This window comes from Sebastes umbrosus, chromosome 22 (assembly GCF_015220745.1).
Source record: "Sebastes umbrosus isolate fSebUmb1 chromosome 22, fSebUmb1.pri, whole genome shotgun sequence".
Lineage (NCBI taxonomy): Eukaryota > Metazoa > Chordata > Actinopteri > Perciformes > Sebastidae > Sebastes > Sebastes umbrosus.
Genome location: NC_051290.1, coordinates 15549271 through 15572682, shown reverse-complemented (window position 1 = coordinate 15572682; position 23412 = coordinate 15549271). Strand labels below are relative to the sequence as shown.

The following is a 23412-nucleotide window of genomic DNA, read 5'->3' as shown; positions in this document are numbered from 1 at the left end:
ACTGTTTATTACTAAAACAGACTTTACTGTAAGAAACAAACAAATAAAACATAATATAATTCTTTTGCACTACCAACCACAAAATAAACAATATTTAGAGGTCTATTATAGTTTCTGGGATGTCAGTAGATTGTAAAACCAAAGATGCATGAAGTCTACAATAAGCACCCCGGAAGTGCCAGAATTAAGACATTTTGGGCTTCAAAATAAGAGTGCTAAAATAAAATCATAAACGCTAAATCATTAAACAAGATTTCCAGTTGAGATTATAGTCTACAAATATGTTATCATACAAGAGTAAAAAGGTAAATCATGCAAGAATAAAACAAATGACAAATAGATCAGAAGCTTTTTTTGCGTGTACTGTATGCTGCACAACCTTTATAATGTTTGAATGTTTGAAACTGTATGAATGTTGTATTTATTTCAGTTAATTGTGAATCCCATGGAAAATATGGTGGTAAAATTCACGATCCAATTCTTATGTGTGAATAAATGTGGGTAGAAATTAATTTAATTAATTAATCTATTAATTAATTTGAATTTACCTCTTATGTGACCGACACTGTAGCACTGTAATGTAGTCCTAGTCTTTTACCTTTTGAACTTATTCTTATTTATTAGTTTAAAATTAAAATAAATAAATAAATAAAAGCATGTCTTTTATAATCCAAATCATAAATATTTGTTAATTATAATCAATGTTGTCTGAATGGAAACATTTTGTAGTTTCAATCAGGTCTACTTTAACTTTAGTGTTCCAGAGGGGAAATTTGTCTTGCAGCCAGATAAACCACATAACACATACAGGCTTGAACAGAAAACATTATGAAATACATAAAACACATCAAATATGTAAAACAAATGCTAAAACACACAGGCTTCCATTAAATGATGTGCATTAGGTGTTAACATATAACCTGCAGAACATTCAGATGCAGATTCAGACAACTCTATTGATCCCAAGAAGGGCAATTTAATTCACAGCTTACCCCACAAACACACACAGACAACATCCAGACAACCATCCAAAAGGTTATGTCAATCACAGACCAGTAGAACTGACAAACAGAGGTCGGTGAAGGACAGCAAATAAGTTAATAAAATATAATAAATAGCAATAAAAATAGATAAGAGAAAACAAATAGATAATAAATAGACATTGTTACATGATTCTTATGTAAGAGAACTGTCAATAAACGTAACCTTAACAATGCTATACAGGCTGTTTTTGTCTTTAATGGTTAAGCCACTGAACCAACAAATAAAAGAAAAGATCAGAAGACTTTCAATAAAAGAACAATAAAAGTTAGTTAAGATCCTCTCGCTGACATTAAAAGAGTTCAGCTTCCTCAACAAATAGATTCTCTGTTGACCTTGTTTGACGATAGACTCTGTATTAATATGAAACTAGAGTTTACAAACAAAAACAATTCCAAGATATTTATAGGATTCCACAACCTGAACATCTTCGTCGTGTATGACACTAGCTTTGTTGTCAGTCTTGTGTCTGAAGTCAATGATCATTTCTTTTGTTTTGGAAACATTGAGGTCAAGATAATTATCATCACACCATTTAAGAAGCACATCTAGCCAAAATCATCATCCTAACAATCAAAAAAGTTAAAATACATCATATTTCCACCAATTTCCATAAGGAGGAATCATCATTAGCCAATAAATCATAGTTTACATTGAGCTTTTATTTTGAAATCCCTCACTGGAAGGTGTAACCATGACAGTGTGTGACTTGATGGTTGGTGTCCTCAGGGGGGTTTCTGTCTCCTACCTCCTCTCCTCTCCTCTCCTCTCCTCTCATACACGCTGCTGCTAACAAAGGAGACAACAACAGAGGGATGCTGCTCGCTCAGACAACAAGCCTGTCAGAAAAAGCTATAAGAAACTGAATTGTTTATCTCTCACGTTGTGGATATTTCTTCATCTTCTTCTTCTGCGGGACGAATTAAAGCAACGTTACACCAACTAACGAAGCTGCGACCCGGCGGACCGATTAAAAGCGTCTTTCCTTGGCATTTAACCATGTTGGACTGCCAACACTAGAGCCGAATAACAGAAGAGAAAGAGTCAGACATGCCTGTATAAGATCGGTGAGTTTTCTTTCATGTAATGTATGTTTTTAAGCGAGATTAGTTCATAATTGGTGATTTAGCAGGCGCGGTCTGGTGGAAGGTTGGAAGCACCTGTTCTCTCTCTTATGGAAAAACCGCTGTAATACTAACCAGATGTTTTATATGATTAACATTGTCATACTGAAAAGTAATTACTTTAAACATTGTGGTATTACTGCAGAATATAGTTGAATATCTTTACATATTTCCCATTTTTGTTAATGTATAGGTAACAGTACCGGAATACGCCATATTTAACGCGTATTAAGGATTAATTAAGGATACAAACAACACTGTTGTGGAAAACTTGGATTTTTTTTACATTTTATGAATAGTGTGCCATTGACACTTAATTCGGCTTTCCTATGTATTATGTTGGGAAATGCGTTTTGTTGTAATTGGCATACAATAGTCTAGATTGGCAGTTTCAGATGTGATCCTTATACATTAGACCTAAACATCTATAGGTAGTTTTTTTCTTATAGCCTACCAATTATGTCCAAATTAAATCTATATGTTTATTCATTTTTTCCTGGATCCCCACCCTTGTGTGTGTGTTTTCCTTTCTAGACACACCTTTTCCTCTTCCTGTCCAACGTGGAGCTTTCACACACATCATATGTATTGTAATGGTAGCTCTCTTAAAGCCCCCCTACCCATTTTGTATACACACTGACCCATTAGTGTCCAGAGCAGATGGCATACTGTAACACACACACACACACACACAGACATTGAGAGAGCATTGTGTTAATAGACGCCCCCTTTAAGCACTTAAGGATTGTTCTCAAGCTGCTCTTATTTAAAGGATCACACCATATCTGATATTTATTGGATTTACTGGGACAAATACACTTACTGGAATGAATGAGTGGCCCACTGACCCAGCCAGAGTGTGTGTGTAGGGTCCAGTAGCTATTGAACTAACCAGGTCAATAAAGCAAAAAGAGACAAAAGAGAAGTGAAGTCTGGTGGGGGGCTGATTGAAAGAAAGTCAGGGGCAAATTGTGACCTCAAGTCTAGTCTATCTCTTGGTCTATAAGTGCATTAACACACAATTAGAACGTGTTATCCCCACTGTGTAGAAGAGTGCTTTGTGTGGTGTGTATACACACCCACCTATTTGAGGTTTATATGTCACGCTGTGGACAATGATAATAACCAGAGGGGCCAAACTGAAACCTGGAAAGACCTACATTACACCCACACACGCACACACAAACGTTGCTGTGGTGATGTCGTGTTTTGATTATAAAACAAGTTCAGTGTCAAAATCAAGAAATTGAAAAAAAATGTTAGAGAATGAAGCGTAGTTATAAAAGGACACAGGTTTTTAAATGAACCTCCTTCATGCCATACATTCCTGCTCTGTCATTTGAAATCATCTAAATACACACATGTCTGTTTGTCAGACCTCAAACAATTTCTCGTCAGACTGAAACGTGAAACCCTGTCTTGTCTTTTTGTATTATAAGCTCACTGACTGTGCTGCAGCACGCACATCCCTTCCAAACTGGTCTGACTAGCTGGTGCACTCTCGCAACAACAAACGTCTACTGGTTGTGAGGTATTGACTTTAGTGAGCTGTGTGGAAAAAGTAGATTTCTGCCTGTGTTTACCTGCTGGTATTAGGCACTACTCTGGATTAATTTCTTGAAAAAAATGTTGTCTGGTCCGGTCACGACTTCCTATGAAATCACTGGCACTTCACATGAAATGAGCAGCCTTTAATCTTAATCCCATTAAAGGGGCACTCCACCGATTTGGCATCGCTCTTGCATAAAGTTGGGTGACTTGCAAGAGACCGATTTAGAAAATAAAGGTCAAAATTGATGCAGTAGAGGCTGAAATGTCCTATATCTGTAGTATGGTTTAAGCTCCCAAAACACACCTACATTTCCCATAATGCAACTCAATAATAATAACACGTTTTGACAATAGAATGGTGCAGAGATGACGTATTTTGTAGGCCAAACTGGAAGTTAGAATCGCCCTGGTTCCCTCAACAAAAAGGGATATACATTGGGTTTTGGACAGAAAATAAGCTCTGTGGCCAACAAACGTTTATGATTCTTACATGTTTTGTTCTGTAAAATAATCTCCATAAATGAACACCACTGTCATGATTTTTGAAGTGTAAATGCACTCGCATAAAACTAGCTGTGAAGGCGGACGAGTCGGCCTGACGCCAATTAGTAGTCTCATTTAGCCGCTTGTTAGCAACCACCTTTTTTAAGACATATAAAGGCTTCAAAATTCACGTTGGATATTTACTGATGTATTTTATATCGTACAACAAAACGTTAAAATCTCTTCAGCTTGTGTTAAAGACAGACCTTATTTCAGGCGTCTAACTAAAAACCCATTCAAAAAACCCATTGACTTCCAGACGAGGGAACCAGAAGTGCAAAAATAATGATTCGTTCCCGGGTTTTAAGACTCATTCCTGTAACACTCTATAGGCAGCAGTTTAATATTTATATTATTTATAATGTAGTGCTGAATAGGACTGCAACTAGCAATTATTTTCATCATCAATTAATCAGTTGGTTAAAAATGCCCATCACAGTTTCCCAGACCCGAGGATGATGCGTTCAAATGTCTTGTTTTTTTTTCCAACCAACAGTCCAAAACCCAAAGATATCACATTTTCAGCGATTTATAGCAGAGAAAAGCTGACAATTCTTATATTTGAGAAGCTGCAACCAGTCAGTCAATCCTCAAAATCAATTTTTGGTTTCATTTCTGTCATCAACTGAGGGGTTATTCGAGTCAACATTTGTTCTGAAACAAGCAAGTAGTTCTTGAGATATTTCAGTCTAGACCAAAATGGTAAATTGACCGACACTAACATTAACATCCGTAGAGAAATGCTGCTGGCGTGGCTAAAATATAAATACTTGGGGTTCATATGACTGCCAGTTGCTTATTGGTCTCTGTGACAGACAGCATGCAATATTTTAAACGCTTATAGACTAAATGATTAATCAATTAATCCAAAACATAATCACTGCATTATTCCTCAATTAGAATAGTTGTTTGTTGCAGCCTCTAAATGACGTGTGTGTAACCCTAAATGCATGCAGCTACATGTGAAACATATTAATCAAAAGGGTCACATGAAGCAGTGCAGTGACGTCTTCTCCTGGGTGACTCAGAAGATGACTAACCCTCGCTTGGGTTTGGTATTACATCAGCTGTTACACACATATATATAAAAAAAAAACACAGTGAGAAGAATGTGCAGCATGACCATTTGGTCGCCCAGAATGGAAACTGAAATTCACTTTATAGTCATCACGTTTCTTTTTATAGAAGAAGTGTCTCATTTGACTGCTTCATTTGAATGACTATAGAGTGCTTTGAATAAGGAAATCTCTCAGCGTTTGAATTTTAAAGGATTGAATCAGTGTGGATTTACGGCCGGCATGAGTGTGTGTACATCTACATTTATCGGATTTGTCGTATGGTCATTGAATTCCATTGAGTTTTCTGTGTTTAAGCGATAGCAGAACAACACGTCTATGTAAAGACCTCAGACAATGTTGTTGCACAAGAATTATTATGGGTTGTAAAACTTTTTCAAAGCGTCTGTAGATCAGCCAAAAGGTAAAAGATTACGAGGAGCTGGAGGCTATTCAACCTGTCTGGGCAACAGTGGACAGGGTGCAGTGATCATAAATATACGCTTGTACTGAAACAGCGGTTAACTTTTAATTGAATTACAACTGTGTGTCATGAATCATTATATTGTTAAAAATGTCAGCTTGCCACACAGGTATTACACATAAATTAACAGCAAACCAGAGAAGAATTGACATTTGTATTTGTTGCTTTACTTTACACAGAAGTTCAGGATGAAATATTATTAAATTCTGTAATATATATATATATATATATATATATTTTACATTTTCATTTTCATCTACAGACAGACTCACAAACATACCAACCCCACAAAAAAACAAGCATAAAATAAAATAAAAAAAATAATTATTATAATTTAAATAATTCAAAAAAATAATTAAGAAAAATCTGTAATAATATTATATATTATTACAGAATATATATAATATTAAATTAAAAATAGTTTCCATATCCCTGTTCTGATAATGCTGACGCACAGCCATCAAAGCTTTAAACTAATAAACAAGATCATGCTTTCCAGCTGTGAGTCATTCATAGATAACAATTTAAGAAGTTGTGTGGAGATGTTAGGCAACTTAACAAAGGGAAAAAAAAAATCAATGGTCATGTCTGGATTTCCCTTCACTGCATGCATCACTTTGAAGTGCAGTAAACAGGCTTATCAGCTCCGGCTACTCAGCTGATTTTACATTATCTTTTGTTTTCTTTGTGTGAATGTGTTCTGACTGAATGAGTAGACTCCTTACAGTGCAAAGTTCATTTTCCTCTGAGGCCTTACGGTGGGGGGTTTGTAGCACAGAGTTCAAAGTCTGATTTCAGGATTATACTGTAATGCAGTAGTGTTTATTGCATTGTGTGAATGTTGATATCAGAAACAGAAAATGCTTAAAATGATAGTGAGTTGTGCCTTTTTTAAGGAGACACAAGCCAAAAGGTTTGCGTACCACTAACTTAGAAGTTAAAGGTCCTTTCTTCCCCCATTCCCTGTTAGCTCTCTACTGTCTAATGAAGGCATACAATTAAAGAAAAGTTAAGATAAGTACACAATTATGTCCTTTTTAGTAAGTACATTGTCCACACAGAAGTGAAAATAGCCTGTTATCGTCTCTGCAGCCTCGTAGATGTCAGCATCATTAAAAATATCTAAATAAATGTCTGTTGCTTTTAATGATTTGGACATTATATTTGATACAATATCAAACTGGTTTTAAACTTTCCTTTCTCTTTGCTCATCAGGTGATGATGATGTGCTCACATTGACCTTTGCCCTCAAAGCCTGACCTCTGATTGGTCAGGGCTGGGAGTTAAACGCACCGTAAGAGAAGACTCCAGCCACCATGTCTGTTCAGGAAGCATCCCAACGGCCCACGTCGCCTTCACCCCTCAAACCTGAGGCCAAACCGAGACCGGAGATCCCTCCAAAGCCGTCGCCACAACAACCCAGCTCCCCTCCTCTGGGAAACATGAGCAGAAGCCCCTCTGGAGGGAAGGTCAAGAGGATTGTAAACAAATTTAGCAAAAAGGAGTCGAATGAACCAGTGGAGCAACCCACCAATGGTACTGCAGAACGAACGACTATTAAACGGTTCAAAAGGCCGCCTACGGTAAAGCCTAAACCTGGCCGCGCCAGTCTGCAGCTTCAGATCGGGGCGGAGAAGGCGCCTCCGCTGCCTGCGAAGAGGAGCCGCACCTTGCAGAGGCAGCGAGAGAGCGAGGGAGGAGAGGAGGGGTACGGCAACATCAATGTGGAGGGAGGTCGATCAGGTACAGATGGTTCTACTTGGCTCTTAAGACGAGGGGGTTTTAACTTCATCTGTTGTACGTTCCGGTGTCCTGTGGGTAATGCCGGGCTGTCAACCAATTTCCTTTGGGATAATAATAATAATAATAATAATAAAGTTAAAGGTGACATTTATGTATTTATTATTAGGGCTGTGTATTGGCAAGAATCTGGCGATACGATACGCATCATGATACAGGAGTGACGATTCAATATATTGCGATACTGTACGCAAGGCAATATATTGTGATTTTTTAAATCTAATTTTAGGAAAACTGAACACACCATCATCTGCATAAAATCTGAGTAAATACATTTTACTTTGCTAATGCATAAATCACAGTCCCTGTAACATCTAACATCATAGGACTACTTTGAGAGGGCACATACACTGAGAGGACACATATATTTGTAAATTAAATAAAGAGTTAATCTCTGCAGGTAAATTATTAATTAAATACATGATACAGTGTTTTTGAGAACCGATACAGTATAACAAAACATAATATCGCGATACTCAATATTTTTGATATTTTCTTACACTCCTATTTATTATAGGATCACCATAAATCTGAAAAAATATGAACAGATTAAAGCAAGGTAGTAGTGAAAAAAAAACCAGCTGGTAACTGGGCAACTTGACATGGTAAACACCAGGAAGCTGTTTGATGTGATTTCCTGAAAAGGAAATTAAAATGTGTTAGACTTACCTTTGGCTGCCATTCAGAGCTGGCAACATTTAAAGCTTTTAGTCTGCAGGACAAAGATCAGACGAGATTATAAACGGTGTTTTACTCACTCCTCAACACACAACCTGCGGTGTAGCTAAAGTTAGGGCCAGTTTCACTTACACTGGACTGAGTGTAGTTTTAGATCAAAGGTCAATCTCATTGATCAAAATGGACATTTGTTAGTTGATGCAAAAAGTGTGTATGTACAGTGCAGTCTTCTGCATGCGAGTGTGTACATTAACTGATTTGAAAGTGAAACCTACAGCTCAGTCGGGTTATTGGTCTGAATGTGAGCTCTCAAACAGACAGGTGTGGTGCTGCTGCCAGATATATGAACCGAAAGCCGTAAACAGGTTCTGTAAGTCAGCTGATCACGCCTGTGTGTTTGTGCGTGCACGCTCCTCCTGAGTAATGTGAAAGCAGAATGTGACGCTCACTGTGTGTTTACTTACATTAAGAAAAGATAATGCACAAGCATTTCTATCTATCACACTTTTATGTCCTCATCCTCTACTCGTAAAGTAAAGCACATTAAAACTACCTATCAGTTTTAATCTGTAGCTCATTGACACACACAGGAGTGTCCTTTGCTGAGTCATGTTCGGCTTCGCACTGACTCGACAAAAGAGGAAGCCAAAGACATTCTATTGGCTATCTGATTAAATAGAGATTTGTGTCCCCGGTCACACATACTGTGCTTTCACTTCGCTGTTTTGGTTCCCCATCAGCATCACGATACCTTCAAGGCAACATGTTCTGTGGCGATGTATCCACATATCATCAGTATTGATCAATGTGGGCTTCAAAATCCAATATTCTTTTTACTGGAGATTAGGACAGCAACTAACCATTATTGTCAGTATTGATTGATCTGCCAATTATTTTCCCGATCAGTCATATAGACCAGTGGCTCCCAAACGTGTTCATGTCAAGGACCCCTAAACTGTCACAAATTAGACCACGGACCATTTGATACATTTTTGTTCCAGGGTCTCCCATCTGATAGGGTTTTTGCTTTTAGATGTTTTATTACAGTGTATGAAACTCATGACCAAAATAGTCATATATTACTATTGTATTGAAAAGAAATAATTCCCCTTTTTGCAGGGAGACCCCTCGAGGACCTCTGGGGGTCCCCGGACCCCACTTTGAAAACCACTGATATAGACAATAAAATATCAGAAAATTCTGAAAAATATTTGAGAGGCTGGGTCCAGAGAGTGTTTGGCATTTGTGCATGAAAAGTAACTTCAACGATTAAATCCATTTTAATTAATCGACTAATCGTTTCAGCCCTCTATACTGGTGATATTTGAGCAGTTACGGAGATGGAATTAAACTTAATGCAACTGCTACATTAGCAGCAAAACTAAAAGTATCATGGTCTTTCATTGAAATAATGCAGTTACCTTAAAAACACATGTCTGAAAAGCGCAATCCTCTTTGCATCTTTATTTGACTATATTTTTAAAAAGACATCTGAATTGGCTGATATGGAAAATCAAAAAATCCCATCACTACTTTCTTCTTTTTGTCTTTCATATCTTTACTCACTGACCCATTTAACCTTCATCCTCTCTCTCCTCTCTCTGTCCTCCACCTCTTCCATTTCCTTTTGTCAATATTGGATGCAACGCTCCAAACTTTCCATGAATATTTGAAGACGCCACTTGCAGTATTTGTGTAGTGATGAACTGCTGACTCGACAGTCCGGCGTGCGCCATGTGAAGCTGGAAAGAAAAAAGGCTCTTAATGAAAGTGGGCCGCCCTATCAGGGGGATGCAGATGTAGGAAAGAGGTGGACAGGAAACAGCTCTATCGCACCTGTTCGCTTAGTGTTTTAGGGATGTGGAGGAAAATTAGCATCGATATGTTTCCTTCGATAGGAAGAACTAAAAAATGTTAGAGAAGTTTATGGTGTTTTATTTTCATTCGAAAGTAGTTAATCTGTGTTGCTTTTTTTTTTCTCGATGCAGCGCCTGATGGAAAAGAGGTGGAGATACAGCTGATTGGAGGAGGTGAAACGGAGGCGGAGCACAGTCAGCACACACTTCTCAGTCCATGCTGCGACTCGAGCTGCAGCTGTGTGTGCCACCGCCAGTGGCCCGGCATGAAGCTAATATGGGTGCCCGTGGACGTGGATGATGGCGGTGAGGAGGAGGAGGTGGTGGAGGAGGAGGAGGGGGATGAGACTGATTTTGAAGAGCAGGTGGGGGAGGATGAGGAGGATTGGGAGGAGGATGTGGAGGTAGAGGAGAGGGGAGAAGAATGGGACAGCGATGCAGGGGATGAGGTGGACAGGACGTCTGTGGTTGATGAGAGCGAAATATTGAAACAACAGAAGGCAAAGTTCCATCAGTGTTTGGATGTATTGATGTCTGATGGTCACAGGAGACGTTCGGACCCGGGCCCTCACTCTGTTCTCGCCTCCCTCGCGCTCACTCGCTCCCAGTCTCCTCCTGTTCCCCCAAAACGAGCTCAGTCCCCACAAATCCACCACTTGTCCGCCCAGAACGAAGAGGAAAACATTTACGAGGCCACTCTTCCAGTGGTCAACCCCACTCCTAAAAAGACCGCACCTAAAATTAAGGAACCGGATGTTCCTCTAATCAAAGTACTCAAACCAGCCCGCCGGTCTAAACTGTCCTACAGCACCTCAGACCCCTCATACGAGTTTCAGATGAACACAAAGCCCACCTCGAGCAAAGACGACTTGCCGCCCGCCGTCCCGCCGAGGATGCCCGTGATTCATGACAGCCGCAACCTCACGCCGGTGCACCGAGGCGGCATTCCTCTCCCCCAGCCCACACTGGAGGAGTGGCGCAACTTGCGGCCCGCTTCCCCCGGCAGCGGCTACACCGGCAGCACGCTGAGCCCCCAGAAGGCTCTCACTCCACCCCCACCCAGCCCTCACAGAGCCCCACCTCCACCACCAAAGACGGATCCCAGGAGGCTCAGCAGCGTCTCACTGCAGTCCCTCACACAGAGAAGAGGTTGGTACCGAACAAACATGATTACCTTTTGCCTGAGATGAGCTATCAATGATTCACAACTTGTTTGATTTTCTGTGTAATCAAAAGCGATGACGCCATTTACTTTTCTTTTCAGAAGGGGAGGAGAATGGAGGGAATGAAGAAGAGGACACAGTGGAAGAACCGTAAGTTATCACCCTCACTTTACCTCTTAGTTCCATTTTTTTTAAAGAATAAGGCTGACAATATTTATCTATTTTTCAAAATAAATCCCATGAAAAGCCCAAAGCCATCAATGAATTGATCCTGTTAACACCTGTTGTCTGTGTAGCCAAAGACTGAGCAGAAATCAACAAATTTGTAGTCCAAAAACTACCAAAAACACACCAATGGGCCACACTGTTGTACTGGATGACATGTTTCTTTATTACCATGCACATGGGCACTGTAGTTTACTTTCAACAAACACCATCCTGCTGCTGTAAATACTGACTAGCACAGCTAATGTGTATTCATCCGCAGCTGAAAATAGTCCCCAACAAATGTACAGTTTACTACTGTTTGAGAACAGCACCCGGCTGTTTTAGGAAACTAATTTGCTTTTTTTTAAAAAGATTTAAAGGTGCTACTGATAACTCCCTCCCCCCATTCCATTGCATTCACTTCACAACAAATGGTTGCCAGTTTGTTGCACAATCTGCATATTTTATGGTGGAGTGCAGTGAGACTCAGACATTCACCAACTCTGGTTCGGTCGGCCACCCACTACTAAATCCCCTCTGATGCGCATTTTCATTATACATTGTTTGAGAGTACTATAAACGTGAGGTAACTGGACGCAACCGTCACTAATGCTAAGATGTTAACGTAGCTCTTCAGGGATTGAAGCTGTTATTTTTCTCATTTTGACAATAAAAAAAAACAGTAAGGACTATGCCGGTTGGTAGTTGGTGCTGGTTTTGTTTAAATATGCCGATTTGTAATTTTATAGGTTATTCTTGTTCGGATGATTAAGCTATGACAGCTAATATGTGCTAATGTCAGTTGTCACTTGTTGCCATGGTAATATTCACATATTAATATTCGCCTGATGGAGACACCAGTGTCAGTGCGGCCAGGCATGGCAGAGGCAGCCTCCTTTTATTTCTGAGCACTTGGAATTGGTACCGGAGTGAAGCAGAGTGCTTCAAACTCAGTCATTTATTTGTTTTTTCAACACTAACTGGCAACTTCATCGCTGACGACAAAGAGATACCACGTGATACCAACAACCAAACGTATAACGTACCACAGAGATAAACAAAACATTCATTTTGGATTCGCCAAAATGTTTTAAATGATTAATTTACAAATCAGAATTTCTTTTAGGAAAAACCATACTTTTATTTGGCACCTTTCTAAAAGCTCTGTGTATTATTATTTTTTTAATTATTCATCTACATTTGCTTGGAGCTGAGAGCCGCAGACAGAGTACAGAAGTTGGATAGTATTCAGAGATGCAGTAACACATTGTTCGGCTTTTTATGGGATTTGTTGACAATAAGAAAAAAAAAAGAAGAACTTTCCCAGCCTTAATCATTAACTGTGTCATTCACTCTTTTGTTGAATAGTTTGTTTTCATATCACCCTGGTTGATACCTACCTTTCTCCTCTTTCCACACTTCCTGTTTCAGGCGTCCAGTCAGGAGCGGCTCCCTCCGGAGGGGGTCTTCGTTCAGCTGGGAGTCCCGGCTGCAGGATGGTGAGGCTGGCTGACACACTGTAACAAACAAAACATAAAAAAAGACAAAGATAAGGCTGAAAATGTTACAGTTGATGCCTGGAACATGATACAATGTTAGTATTAAAGTATTACTTTGTGACTTGTTTCCCCTCAGAGCCTCTGTACCAGACGTACCGTGCTACTGTCATCACCAAGGAGATCCGACGCCAGACGGTTTGTCGCAACATCAGTAAAGCTAGTGTGGACTATGCCATGGACTTTTCAGCCCGTCGCTCCGGTATTGGAACTGTTGCTGGTGCTGGTGCTGGTGCTGGTGCTGGTACTGGTACTGGTACTGGTACTGGGACTTTAACTGCAACTGGAAATGGAGCACCAAAGAGCAGCCCTGTGCCCACACCGGGCCAGAGCACCCTGTGGCAGGACCTCCCAGCTGTGCGGGAGGGAGGGGTGCTGGAGCAGCTCACCCCTGAGCAGTGCAAGTACCAGGAGGTGAGGAGGGAGAGGGAGAGGCTAATGTACCGAGGAGAGATCAATGATGTGAGGAGAAGAGAAACGGGAGATGCAATATCAAGTTTTAAATCACATCTTAAAGTAATAATGTGATGTTTTTATCTAAATTAAGGTCCACTCCGCCTCACTGCATCACTCATGGCTGCGATATGATATTGATTCACTCTATCCCCAGTTCATGAAAGCTTTTTACGGTCACATCTTTCCAACATCAGGAAGGAAAAAGAAATCCTTTTATGTACAGGAAGTGATAGATACGCAATGCATACCATCTACAAGGAATATTTCAAATGAGGAACATTTCCTTCTTTAGAAAGAAGCCCGCATTTTTGCTCATAGGGTGGAAAATCTTTCAAATATTTTACCTACAGTGAAGTTAATATTTGTGTTTTTGTTCCCCCCTGGCAGAGTATGTTCGAGGTTTTGACATCTGAGGCCTCTTACCTTCGATCCCTGCGAGTCCTCACCGAACACTTCTTGGACAGCCGAGAGCTGGAGGAGACGATGATCATCAGAGACAAGAAAACCCTCTTCTCCAACATCCTGAGGATCCGAGAGGTCAGCGAGAGGTGAGGAAACGGCAGACGGAAGCATGACGGGAGATAAAGGGAAAGGGAAATAGGAAGGTGATTTATGACTTGAACTACAACAAGGTCACTTGGGGACAGAGATAACAAGATATAGGAAGGAAAACGTAATGAGTCATTTCCTGAGTCGATTGAAGCGCTGTCTTTTTTCTAGTTGTTTTTTATGGTTCGACAAACCTTTTATGTCTAGTGAAACCTTTTGCTGTCTGACTCCGCAGGTTCTTGAAGGACCTGGAGGACCGCATATTTCCGGACCTGGTCTTCCCCGACATCTGTGACATTATCCACTACCACGCCCAGCACAACTTCCCAGCCTACATCGACTACGTCCGCAACCAGATCTACCAGGAAAAGACCTACTCCTCGCTCTTGTAAGGAATTCTCTAAAATTGACGTTTTTCCCCACGACTATTTTGTATATGTCAGAAAGACATACGTGTATGAACATTACAGCTGCATTACAAACCATTAATGTGCGTCTACAGGAAGAACAGCGTGCCGTTTGCTACGGTCATCACTCGTCTCCAAGAGTCGCCTCTATGCCAGCGGCTGCCCTTCATGTCCTTCTTGCTGCTGCCATTCCAGCGAATAACACGCATCAAAATGCTCATTGAGGTGAGCAACGTCACAGGATGTGTTGCTGTAGAAATGCTGTAGTTCACAGTAGTTCATAACCGGCCCGGTTATGTCATCTAAGCACAGAGAAGCTCGGATTACAACACAGAGACACTCTGCTCAGACATTACTCCTCTATATCTTTACACTGGAAATAGTTATCTGCTGCTATATTTAAGGGACTATTTGTAACTTTCAGAAATGCTTCTTAATAGCGACACCTGTGGCCGTGAAATCAACGAAAGTCAGCGTCGGGCTCGTGCTTGTCCTCGCTCTAAATAGATATGAACAAGCATCGCTCAACACAGTGAGGCGACACACGTCAGCTAAAACCACAATATCACTCTATATTTCAGCTGCTTGGCAGTAATGTTAGCTGAGCAGACGAAGGTCTCTCCATGAATCAATGCTGATACTGTGTTTGCTTCTCCTGCCTCAGCGCAGGCTGAGGCAGCGGGGCTCCGCAGCGAGAAACTCGTCTCCCTCCGCCGCAGCCGAAGTGAACAGGGGAGACACCGGCACCCGGTCGGAGACGATAACGTAACTCTCTGCGGAGCCCCGTCACTTCACAAGACACGGGAAACCTCTGTTGGCCTGGTGAAGCTGCAGCATTTATTTCTGCACAAACGTCCACTGTACATTCCCTAGATATTCTCAGAGCTAAACTAACTCTTCTGCAGTGTGTAGTGAGCGCACGTTCACATCTAGAGGTTGAGCGAGTACGCGAGAACGCGTGCGCTGTCTGAGTGAAGGCAAGCAGGCAGAGGAGCGGGGACGCCGGCCACACGCGAACGCGCATATGCGAGCGCGCATGTGTCCCGACCCGGTACATTTATACGCTTAAAAAGTTACAAACAGTCCCTTTAATGCTCTGAATGTCATATAGAGAACCTTTAAATCTATTTGTGGTTTTGAGTCAGTGTGCAGGTGTGTTTTTTCTCCTGTGAGGAGAAAGCTCAGGAGGTCAGTGTCATAGTTGTAGTGTTATTGGTGCGTGACAACAATGCAGTTAGCCTTTGCAATTATTTCCTCAGGTGAATAAACAGAATGCCACAGCACATTTTTTGAACTGACCCTTCCCGGCAATAATCTGAGTTCATCACGGCGTGTTGCTTTGTGGAATGTCCTCATTCTAGCGTAATCTTCCCCGCTCAAACTCGTCACTGCCTCTTGATCTACGAGCAAACACACCTCATCTCGACCTCGTGACCTTTGTTTGCATTTAGATGGAAAAAATGTATCCTGTTGATGCTGTTTGCCCGTTGCAGAAATAGAAAGTTGTTGTTTGTCCGTTGCAGAACATCCTGAGGAGGACAAAGGAGAGGACGAAAGAGGAGCAGACGGCCTCCAAGTCTTTGGCTTCGGTGTCGAAGGTAAACGCCCCTCACTCTGTCTTCACCCTCTTCTTCTGCCTACAAATCCAGATCATTTGACTCCCGAGGGCTTCGCATGCCTCTGGATATTTTGATGTCAGCCATTGTCTGAGAGAAGGGTTTCCTATTGAATGAGCTCCTGCAGTGACAGTGAGTCATACGAGCCACTAAGGACAAAGGCAGTGTGAGATAGTATGCTCAAACAGGGAGACATTCGTCAAAGGAATGAACCTGATACTCCCGATGAGATGCAGCTGAAAGGAATGTGACGTTTGTCGGTGTGGAAAGAAAAAAGTGTTTTATTTTATAATCTCGTCTCTTTTTTCCGTCTCTCATGATGACGCACAGATCATTGACGAGTGTAACACGCAGGTGGGAAAGATGAGACAGATGGAGGAGTTGATCCACGTCTCTCAAACGCTGGAGTTTGACAAGCTCAAGGTAAAGTCACACCCAATAAATGTGTGCCTGTTTGTCAGTATTTGTCATTTATTTTTTGAAAAAAGAGCAAAATGTTCCTACCTTTGCTCGCGTCTTCTCCAGGCCCTCCCGATCATCTCCCAGACACGATATTTGGAAAAGAAGGGAGAGCTGCAGGAAATGTCCAAAGGAGGAACTATCTTCAACATGAGGGCAAAGTTCACCCCCGTCTACCTCTTCCTCTTCAACGATCTGCTCATCATCGCTGCCAAGAAAGGGTGAGGCAGAACTAATCGATGGGTCAACACCGATTACAAACAAAAGCTAGTGGCGTGGCTCTAGGGATGGAAATGTGCTCGTCTTCGATCCAGACTAAAATATCTGCACAGAGGATGAATCCTATTGACTTGGTGATCCTCTAGCACCACCAGGCCACATTTTCATATTGTCCAATCCTGCAAAACAAATGACATTCCCAACAGACTCAATTGTACTTTCTCTTTAGTGTTAAAAACATTATAAACATCAGCATGTTAGCAATGTCAATATGAGCATGTTGGCATGCTGACGTCCAAGCCTCACAGTCACACTAGCATGGCTGTAGACTCTTAAGTCTTGTTAACACTTGAGGACTGAATGTGTCTTTATCTGGGAACACATTTCAGTCACATTCCTCTTAAATTCCTGCAGAAGTCAGGCCAAACATTTTCTCACATCACAATGACCTACATCTGACAATGTGTGCTTCAGCTTTAACACACTGTGTAATGCAGGATGCACTGCTTATTATTTATGAGGCAGAGCTGAATCGGCAAGGCACCCAGCAGTCAACGAACTACACAACTGCTGGCAAAGTGCTAGTAAACCTTCAGCCGTTCAAGCAGCGTCTGGAAAACAATATATGCTGCCACTTTCCTCTGTAAGTTATTCTGTAAGCCAAGGTTATGTATTGTCCTCAGGATAGGTGCTCTTTCAGAGTAATGCACTGTATATGCAGTCACGATCATAAATTATGGCTTATCATTAACTACTTGTGACTATTAAACGTCATCACAAGGAACACTAGTCCGCCTTTATCTTAGAGGTGGTGACGCGAAGTCGTGCAAGATTATCTTATGGAACAATACATGTAAGTATCATAAACGTGTGTTTGCCTCAGAGCTTATTTTATGCAATAATCAAAAACCCAATGGAAAAATCCCATTGGCTTTTTTGTCGAGGGAACCCAGGGCGATGCTAACTTTCTGGTTGGCCGACAAAAATAAGCCATCCCTGCACCACTCCATTAAGGCTGTACAAGTGAGAGTGCAGCCGGTCCCCTCTGGAGGCGGAGAAAAGCTCGCCAGCTTGCCTCTTTTTACAAGCTGTGATAATGGAGGATGTGACCACTGACCGCAAAAGCAATCATGACTCTTTTAACAGCGTGTCATCACTAGTGAAACGACTCCAAACTTCCTCAAATGTGGAATGAAGTAGTGTTTCAAGAGAACTGAGAGGAAGAGAATAGTAGATTTCAAATATGCCGTCGTTGGCACATAGACGGCAGATAAGAAATAATGGCGTACAAGATGCATATTATACGAAATACAGCTCAACATATAATACTGTAAATGCTTCAGTTCACATGATTATTTTCTTTAAGTCCACTTGACCTTAATATCAACAATAAAACAACTCACCCCTCTTTTTTCTTGAACAGTGCGGAGCGTTTTGTGGTGCTCGACCACGCCCACCGCTCTCTGGTGCAGGTGCAGTCGATAGACGAAGGCGGGGGCAGCTGCGCCGCCTACGAGTACTGCTTCAACCTCACCCTGCTGGAGAACCACCAGGGACGCATGATGGAGAGGCTGCTCAAAGCTCCCTCCACGTGAGTAGATATAACAAGACATAAACTGCTTCAATGTCCTCCAGGATTGTAATCTTTTTATTAACTAACGGTTTGTGTCAACAGGTCAGACAAGCACAGGTGGATGGCGGCTTTCCCCAACCCCACCAACCCAGACAGAGATGAAGATGAAGTGATTTACGAGGACTGGGGTGAGGACACACACACACACACACGGTGCATATAAAGTGAAACTAAAGTATATGGTTGTGTGTGTGTTTCTTACGGTTATGTGTTACGTGTGTCAGATTGTCCTCAGGTGCAGTGCGTGGAGCCGTACATCGCCCAGCAGGCTGACGAGCTCACCCTGGAGCCCACTGAGATCATCAACGTCATCCGCAAAACCAACGAGGGTAAGAACGCGAGCAGGGAAACCCGGAACAAAGATGCGTTTGTTTGTTCATTTATTTATCAGACTGTCATGGAGACAAAAAAAAAAAAAAGATTAGAAAAGATGATCACATACATCGTTGGAAACATTTCCTCTTTCGCAGAACACGGCTGAAACTGCTCAATAGTGATATGAATCTGTTCTTGCGTCATATACGATTTTCCACTGGTCTATATTTGGCATTATCAGGGTCTGTGGATCTGAACAGACTAAGAAGGTTTTACTAGTGGTTTCCTATAAAAGGGTATAATGTACTGACATGACTTTGCATCATTAACATGCCCCTTCCTTTGACTCTGCTTGCTTATACACCCCGATCCTCATAACTGCTTCATTCCTCCACCCTCTCAACCTTAGCAGTTTATTGATTTGTCTTGACTTTCTTGCATGAACGATACAGAAACCTCCAATCTTCCCTTTGCTTGTTCTCCTCCCACCTCCGACCCTCTCCCCCCCCCAACCCCTACCTCTCCTCCTACTTCTCCTTTCTCCCAGGCTGTTACGAAGGCATCCGCCTGTCAGACGGTCAGAAGGGCTGGTTCCCCGTGGGAAACGTCATAGAGATCACCAACGAGCACGTGAGGCGGCGAAACCTCCGCGAGCGCTACAGAGTCATGCAGGCCGCGAGCGTCGTCGGCAAGTCCAACACCTATCATTAGGATCGAGGATGTTTACACTAAAAAAGATTATTTTTAAAAAGGACGATGAATGGATACAAACGCCTCGATACAAAGACTATTCAGGGACATATGTATCAGTTTCTAACAACCAGGAAATGAAAGATAAAAAGGAGAAGGGTGACGATCATGACACATGACGACAGACCTGCAATCATCACGTTATTTATACTACCGGAGTACGGGAGCTGGGAGCTTGAGGTAGATCATTTACTACTGACACTGACAAACTATGGGAATGTGAATGCATGCATTCAATTACAGAGATCGACATATCACAGCATTACAGCTGTAGAGTTTCTCTCCCTGTGAGCATGCAGCCCTGCATCAATGTCATGCACTGCTGTGAAGACTGCACATTTGAAATGCCAATCATTCTACAAATATCAGACCTGCCTGCTGCAAAGAAAAGAGTTGGGTGTTCCTGTAAACGCCTCGTGTGTGTCACAGTTGTTAAGTCCTGTCATTCCTGCCGTGCACAACAATCTATCTTGTGTCACTACGGTGGCCAGAAAACAGGATAGGACATGTTTTTATGATACAAGAATCCTTACTCTTACTTATTCAACATTTAAAAAAGACAAACTTTTTTTTTTTTTAAAAGAAATCTAAATCAGGAAGTGCCTTTGAATAAACTCAAAACACGGAACTACACACCTATCCGGATCACGTCGAGCACAAGAGCTTTGAAAAAATGCATGTATATGTGTGCTGAGCTGTCGTCGTGCTGTCCACTACCTTGTTAGCTTCTGTCAGTAGACGTCGTGGAATAATACTGTAGCTCCCCCTGCAGCTTGTTGTCAGTAAAGACGGGATATTATGTGTGGATAGATACGCTGTAAAATGTACAAAATGTTGTAAATAATGAGTGGGGGGGGGGGGTTGTCTCCTTCAAAAAACAGTCGTAGTGCTTTTAATAAAAACTTGTGTCTTTTTATCTAGAGGCTCAAATGTTAATCATTTTTATTAAACACACTTGCAATACTCAAAAGGTAGAAAAATAAGGGTTTTGGGGAGAACTGTATATCAACCTTCAACTTCCTTAATGACAACGAGGTAGTAAAGTCCCTTTAAAAAAACTCACCCAGGGACAAGAAGACCCTCAGGTTTAAGACGATCACTGCACGATGTCCAACGCCCCCGTGTCTCCGAGGCTCAGGAGGACATGCACAGCATCTCCCTCGGACTCTGAGAGCACCCACACAAACCCCAAATCCCCCCAGTGTGGTTCTCCATATTCCCTGGCACAACTGAAGCTGATGTAGTTGTTTTGGGCACAATCAGTAGTTATTAATGCGGGAGAAGTGTCAGATCCTTGTTGGGTTTCGGTGCTTATCGATGAATCCTCGTGATTCTGCTGGTATGGCAGAGGATCGGGAAGTGTTGCTGCTGGTTTATTGTGGTTTTGGCCCCAGATTTCGTCCTTCTCCGTCAGGCTGAAGCAACTCAAGAGGGTGTTCGCCGCCTCAAGCTCCGTATCCGACCAACACCTTCCCTGCTGCAACTGCAAACTGGCCTCCCTCGGATACTGCACATCACTACAGAAGAAGGGCTCGTATGCTTCCCCAGCTGAAGCGGAGGCCATAAGTTCAGGGTGAAGGAACGGGATGGGGTTCAAGTCCATTTGCGGAGCAGTAAGGGTGTCGTCGCTCCGCACGGGCTCTTCTTGGTGGTGCAGTTTCAGGAGGTTAGTGATGACCTGGTCCTCCTCCTGGGTAAGCTGGAGGACGACCCGGCTCGGCTGCACCGGAGGGCGGAGGAGAGGATTTATTTTCACGGTGAGGCTGCCCAGATCCCTGGTGGGGTGTGGTGCTGATCTGAATGGGTCTGGACGGGTCGGTGGAGCCGGGCAGGTGGACATAACCGGTGACGGAGTGTTGAGCTGGAAGCAATCGAAAACCTGATGGAAAGAAATGAGGGTGGAAAGAAGTTTTAATACAGGTTTTAATGGAAAGATAGAAACCAACATAATAATATTGCAAGCTCAAACAACTCTTTACTTTTACAGGAATACATTTTTCATCATTTATATACAGCATTTTTTGTGTTTTCTAGCCATCCTCATTGTCTGTTTTATGTGCTTTCCTTTTCTGTGCTGCTGTCTCAATTAATTTGTGAATTTTTTTTGGTGATACGTCTTCACTGTCAAAACAAACAATTTCCTTCCAGCCCCCTGGTCAGGGTCTGAGCTCCGTCTGACAGAGCCAATCTTATTAAATGTCCCCGTCTGTCTGAGCCCCTCCATAATAAGCTCTACCCTGAACAACCAGCACCACCCAAAGAGCACAGACTAGAGGACAGGATGGACCTCATTACCTCAACCTGTGCCTCAATACATTCACACAATCTGGGGGTAATATGACAAAATAAAATGTTTGATTTGAGAAATTAATGTGTAACATACTTTAAAATGATAGTTGTATTCACTCTCTCACTGCACAGAGAGCACTACATGCTACTGTATTTTGTATTACATTTGTTTAAAGAGTGTTGTCACCACTGTTGTAGTTAGTAGGAGTGCAGTGCAGCGCGCCAGTCGAGTAACGGTTTCGATTCTAATCTTTCCAACACTTTTAACGCCCCTTTTAATGCCTATTCAATACACATTTAGTGTTCCTAAAATCACCATTTCTAATGAAAAGAAACATCACAATCAATCCCCTTGTTACGAGGGCTGGGCGATAATTCAATATGATGATTGATCATCTTTCAATAGGGAATAGGATTGTGACAGCAGGATAAAGGATAAGAGTGCCATCCGCTGGTTGTTTACTGCAGGTGTGAAAAGATAACACAAAACACTACACAGTGAATAAGATTCAAAAGCCAGATTGTAGTATAGAGTAAATATATGTAGTATACAGCAGACACAAAGGTAGGCTAACGTTTTGGGTTTCATTTTGCAAGATACCGGTAGATTAAATATGCAGTATTAACAGACGTTTTGTCCGTATTCCTTAGATTTGTCTGGATGATTGTGTAGTCGGCATTTGGTTTGTAGATCTTAATGTCATATATCTACCTGTTTGTAAATTGGACATCGGCCTCCAAAGGTTTACATATGTTGAACTGCTGACAGATGTTCACTAACGCAAAAACACATCAGTGACTGTAATGGGTGGCAAACTGTCAAGGTCCTCCTAATTCGTAAGGATCAATAACATAAACTAACTTCGATTTTGTAATTATGGCCCCTTTGTCTCTGTCAGCTTCTCTTTATATGTTTATCTTTCGCACGTTTTTGATGACAGATGAATAGACGGGTGTATAATGACTACAGTAGCTCCGTACGCTACTCTCCAAAAATGTAGGCGCGCCCCAGAATGCTCCGCGATTCCCATTCCCTATGGAAACGTATCGTGATGTAATCACATATCGAGATATCATGATACACAATTATGATTATTTACAATTATTGATAATAACAAGCACATTCAAACTCACATTTCTCAGAAAATCTGATGCAAAATATTTTGAAGGAATATAATTTGAAGATTTTCTTTTTACGTCACACTTTACAATACCACTCACTTTAATGCGATTAACAAACAGCGTATGTATGGAAATATTTACATATTCTCTATAATGTCTAGGGCTGTCCCGAATACCATTTTTGGGGCTTTTCGGTCTGTCTGTCTCCATCTCCCCCGTTTCAGTGCCGCTGCTGCACTACTGTACACACACGCACCTTTACACTCAACTAACAGCGATATCCGTCTGAGAATAACTAATAATAATTAATGTTGAATATGAATAATGGAAAATGTTGTGGTACTATTCCTTATTTCATGGGCTATTTTGGGATGGATGTATGCAGTATTATTACATATTAAAAAAAGAAATGTAAAGCATTCGAATACTGATTTGGAGGTTGATTACCATGGCAACGGTCGAAGCTTCGAAGCATTCAATAGCCCTAGTAATTTCACTTAAAACTGTTATTAATGAAATGAGAAAATACCACTAGTTCT

General features: G+C 41.6%; 1 protein-coding gene across 2 annotated transcripts; it reads left to right on the top strand.

Moving 5' to 3' along the window:
• The first annotated feature begins 1757 nt into the window (after nucleotides 1-1757).
• Nucleotides 1758-20378, top strand: si:dkey-38p12.3 (rho guanine nucleotide exchange factor 15). 2 transcript variants are annotated; one of them, XM_037758764.1, is made up of 17 exons: nucleotides 1758-2108; nucleotides 3605-3696; nucleotides 7014-7541; nucleotides 10265-11281; nucleotides 11397-11445; nucleotides 12934-13001; nucleotides 13138-13472; nucleotides 13902-14062; nucleotides 14299-14451; nucleotides 14566-14695; nucleotides 15994-16068; nucleotides 16417-16509; nucleotides 16612-16766; nucleotides 18188-18355; nucleotides 18440-18525; nucleotides 18622-18726; nucleotides 19260-20378. In XM_037758764.1, exons 3-17 carry the CDS (start codon nucleotides 7115-7117, stop codon nucleotides 19421-19423), a joined length of 3186 nt encoding a protein of 1061 aa, XP_037614692.1. In that variant the 5' UTR covers nucleotides 1758-2108; nucleotides 3605-3696; nucleotides 7014-7114; the 3' UTR covers nucleotides 19424-20378. The 2 variants fall into 2 exon arrangements, with proteins under 2 accessions (XP_037614692.1, XP_037614691.1); XM_037758763.1 differs by lacking the exon at nucleotides 3605-3696.
• The last annotated feature ends 3034 nt before the right edge of the window (nucleotides 20379-23412 follow it).

What these genes read in the sequence shown, in the direction of transcription:
- si:dkey-38p12.3 (XM_037758763.1), top strand. Translation starts at nt 7,115, where the DNA reads ATGTCTGTTCAGGAAGCATCCCAACGGCCCACGTCGCCTTCACCCCTC. An exon ending in GGAGTCCCGGCTGCAGGATG is followed by an intron (nt 13,002 to 13,137) that starts GTGAGGCTGGCT and finishes GTTTCCCCTCAG; the next exon opens with AGCCTCTGTACCAGACGTAC. An exon ending in AGCAGTGCAAGTACCAGGAG is followed by an intron (nt 13,473 to 13,901) that starts GTGAGGAGGGAG and finishes CCCCCCTGGCAG; the next exon opens with AGTATGTTCGAGGTTTTGAC.